The sequence below is a fragment of the Halichoeres trimaculatus genome, unplaced genomic scaffold, assembly GCF_033239565.1.
Source record: "Halichoeres trimaculatus isolate MK-OKI-2021-1 unplaced genomic scaffold, fHalTri1.1 fHalTri1_scaffold_10, whole genome shotgun sequence".
In the NCBI taxonomy this organism is placed as follows: Eukaryota; Metazoa; Chordata; class Actinopteri; order Labriformes; family Labridae; genus Halichoeres; species Halichoeres trimaculatus.
Window position 1 is genome coordinate 8,541,013 of NW_027437187.1, and position 3,981 is coordinate 8,544,993.

The following is a 3,981-nucleotide window of genomic DNA, read 5'->3' on the forward strand; positions in this document are numbered from 1 at the left end:
TGGGAGACAAGATGCCGTACTTTGAGGCCTTTCCTCACAACATTTGATTTTCTTCAAATGACAACTTACCTCAAATAGGCGCTGACAATGTTTCCTACATTGTGGTTTAGAGCGCCTGTGCTCGGGTTGTTCTTCTGTCTCTGTGTCAGGGACATCTGCTCTCACAAGTTTGACCTTTTCAGGTTGTTTGACTGTGTATCTTTGTCATTTTCAAATTGGCTGTGAATGGATCACTGCACTATATCATATTGGAGTGTTAAATCACACACTTCTTCTGTTTGATGCTTCTTGCTTTTTGTTGCTTTGCCTAATTTTAGCCCGCCACCACCCCCCCTCATCGGAGGACAAATAACTTTATTCCATGCTACGCTTTCAGACCGTCTCTTTTCCTCATTCAATCACTAAGTCCTATTTTGAAAGTATTTGTTTCCAGACTCATATTTATTAAGATGGAAATTTATCTCGTCAGATCACGACAGTCATCATTTATTTAGAACTATTTTAGAACTACCTATGATCATGTGTCCTATGATCTTTGAATAATTGATCATTTCTTAACATTGTATTTTAATTTATTTACATGTTATTTGATTGTGTGTGTGTCTCAGCACACACTGCAGCTTTCCTTCCAGTTTTTTTGTTGTTGTTGTTGGTTTTTTATTTTTGGCCCGCCACCACCCCCCCTCATCGGAGGACAAATAACTTTATTCTATATTTAAAGAACTATTTCAGAAAAGAGCTGAGTCTGGTCAAACTATTTTTTTATTCATTGTCCACATGATTTAATAGCTGTTTACATTAAACTAGATGAAATTTGTTTAGAAAAACACTGGCTGTAAAATTTTGATTTGGATGACACCTGAACAAGCTCTGTTCATCTATTTCAAATTAGATTAGCAGATTATTAGCTGAACTGATAATTGTGTTGGACACACACAACAATTAACTTTGATTTTTTCTCTGAACTTTTACCCTGCCACCACCCCCCCTCATCGGAGGACAAAGTACTTTGTCCTACATTAAAGACACTAGTTTGGAAGTTGTCAAACTAGTTGTTTTTAAAGTTTAAATGATTCCTAGAAAAAAAAATTGTGTGTGTCATCCAATCTTTAGCTTTTACCCTGCCACCACCCCCCCTCATCGGAGGACAAATAACTTTCTTCTACTTTAAAAGAACTATTCAGAGTCTAACTTTTTTTGCCTGTTTTTTTTTTCTTGTTATCAGGATAATTATTGGGATTTTGGAGACTACTCTATTAAACGTAATTTAAACACTTTTTACTGGACAACACATTAGCTTTAACCATCTAATCAAGATATCAAGTAAAATGTTATAGGAAAAATAACTATAATTTTGTGTGTGATGTCCAACCTTTTACTTTTACCCTGCCACCACCCCCCCTCATCGGAGGACAAATAACTTTCTTCTACTTTAAAAGAACTATTTAGAGTCTGTCTTTTAAATTAACTATTTGTTTAATTAATTCATTTATTTTTTGTTATTGAGATGATAATTGTGATTAAAAAAGTGATAAAAAATAAACTAAAAACCTATTATTGGACAACACATAAGCTTTAACTATCTAATCAAGTATCATTTAATGAAATGTTTGAATTTAAAGGGTAATAAAATTTTGTGTTTGTTGTCCAACCTTTTACTTTTACCCTGCCACCACCCCCCCTCATCGGAGGACATATAACTTTCTTCTACTTTAAAAGAACTATTTAGAGTCTGACTTTTTTTTTGCCTGATTTTTTTTCTTGTTCTTTGGATAATTATTTTAATTTTGGGAACTTTTTTGAACATCATTTAAATACCTTTTATTAGACAACACACAATCTTTAACTTATCCAATCAAGCATCATTTAATGAAATGTTTGAATTGAAAGAATAATATAATTTTATGTGTGTGTGTGTGTGTGTGTGTGTGTGTGTGTGTGTGTGTGTGTGTGTGTGTGTGTGTGTGTGTGTGTGTGTGTGTGTTGTCCAACCTTTTACTTTTACCCTGCCACCACCCCCCCTCATCGGAGGACAAATAACTTTCTTCTACTTTATACCTACTTTAAAATAACTATTCTAGGGTTTTTTATGTTTTTATTTTTCTCTAATTTAAATGATTTTTGAAAGTAGTTTAACTGTTTAAATGTTTTGTGTGTTTTTAGTTTTTTTTTATGAAGTGTGTGTGTGTGTGTGTGTGTGTGTGTGTGTGTGTGTGTGTGTGTGTGTACTAAATAATGCAAATACTTACCAAACACTTACCTCTTCTCCTTGGCTGAGTTCATCCTGGAGTCCTCACCCCGTCTTGCGGCTTATCTTCTCCTCCAGGTTTCTCTGCTTCTTCTGCAGCTTCATCCTCTTGGACTGTTGCTTCCGTAAGCGCATCTCCTTGTCGGCAGGATCAGGATCCTCTGAAAGAAACCAAATATTCAAGGTGACTTTTGAGTGAAGCTGAGAGATTGTCTCTTATTTGACAGATTTTTGATCAAATCAAATCTTTTTTTTAAAAGAGAAATTTAAAAACAAGGTTTGAAAGTTGCTTTCTTACCCCTGGCCTGGATCTTGGCCTCCTTCTTCTCACTCCTGGTGATGTTCTTGAGGACCCGGTCCCTCTGGAGCTCCAGGAGGCGCAGTTTCAGTTTTGAAAACTGGCTCTCATTTTGAAGAGGTTGATGACTTTTCTCTTCCTCCTGTTCCCCAGAGTGTGCCTGTCCTCTACGTTTCTCCTCCTGCTCCCGCAGCACCCTCCTTCTTCTTTCCCTTATCCACCTGCTCTCCGTCATCTCCCGCTTGTCCGCCCACACCGCATCTTTCCATTTCTCCTCTTCCTCCTCATATGGGCTTGGTTCCTCCTCGGTCTCTTCGTCCCCGTCACCTAGTTTCAGGACCACTAGCCACCCTGCCTCCTGCCACTGTCTCTGCTTTTCAAGTCTCACCCTTTTTTCCTCTTCCTCCAGCCTCAGTCTCTCCCTCTCAAGTCTGGCTCTTTTCTCCTCTTCCTCCTCATCTGTTGTGAATGTCTGTACCTCCGTCTCTGCGTCCTCGTCACGTATTTTCAGGACCACTAGCAACCCTGCCTCCTCCCACTGTCTCTGCTTTTCAAGTCTCACCCTTTTTTCCTCTTCCTCCAGCCTCAGTCTCTCCTTCTCAAGTCTGGCTCTTTTCTCCTCTTCCTCCAGCCTCAGTCTCTTCTTCTCAAGTCTCAGTCTTTTCTCCTTTTCCTCCTCATCTGGTCTGATTATCTGTACCTCCGGCTCTTCCTCCTCGTCATCTACTCTCAGGACCCGTGCCAACAGTCTCTCCTTCTCCTTCTCCTTCTCAAGTTTCACTCTTTTCTCTTCTTCCTCTAGCCTCAGTCTCTCCTTCTCTTCCTCTGCTCTAAGTCTCTTCTCCTCCTCCTGTCTTTCTCTCTGCCTCCTGGTCTTCTCCATAAGAGCCTTTCTCTCCTCTTCCTGCTTTTGTTTTTCTCTCTCCTCCCTCAATCTCAGTCTCAGTCTCTCCTTCTCCTCATTCTGGTTTGGTGGTCTCTCCTCTTCCTGCTCCTGTTTCCGTTTCCTATTCTTTTCCTGTTTTCGTCTCTCCCCCTGTCTCCAGCACTGCTCCGCCTCCTGTAACAGTCTTTCTAAATCCTCCTCCTCCTCTAGTCTCAGTTTCTCTTCCTCCTCCCGTTTTCTCTCCCTTCTCCTTCTTCTGTTCTCCATCATCTCTTGTCTTTCAATGACTTCCTTGTCCTGTCTCTGTCTCCTCTCCTCCTTCTCTTTTAATAACTCCTCTTTCAGTGTCAGTCTCTCCTCCTTCTGTGTCAGTCTCTCCTCCTCCTCCTCCTCCCGTATCAATTTGTCCACTTGATCCTCTTGCATCTGTGTCTCCTCCTCATCCTGAATCAATCTCTCCTCCTCCTCTCGTATTAGTTTGTCCACTTGGTCCTCTTGCATCTGTGTCTCCTCCTCCTCACGAATCAGTTTCTCCTCCTCCTCTCGTAT

The 3,981-nt window shown here is 40.4% G+C and overlaps 1 protein-coding gene across 1 annotated transcript; it reads right to left on the minus strand.

The window, feature by feature from the left end:
* Positions 1-2,210: 2,210 nt before the first annotated feature.
* On the minus strand, positions 2,211-3,699 carry LOC141796189 (uncharacterized). Its single transcript, XM_074677169.1, has 2 exons — positions 2,547-3,699; positions 2,211-2,409 (listed from the first exon to the last, which is right to left on the minus strand). The coding sequence occupies exons 1-2, from the start codon at positions 3,697-3,699 to the stop codon at positions 2,294-2,296; spliced, it is 1,269 nt and encodes a 422-aa protein (XP_074533270.1). The 3' UTR covers positions 2,211-2,293.
* Between the last annotated feature and the right edge of the window lie 282 nt (positions 3,700-3,981).

Coding starts and splice junctions, on each gene's coding strand:
- LOC141796189 (XM_074677169.1), bottom strand. CDS start 3,699: ATGGAGAACAGAAGAAGGAGAAGGGAGAGAAAACGGGAGGAGGAAGAG. Junction 2,410..2,546: donor GGCCAAGATCCAGGCCAGGG/GTAAGAAAGCAA, acceptor GGTTTCTTTCAG/AGGATCCTGATCCTGCCGAC.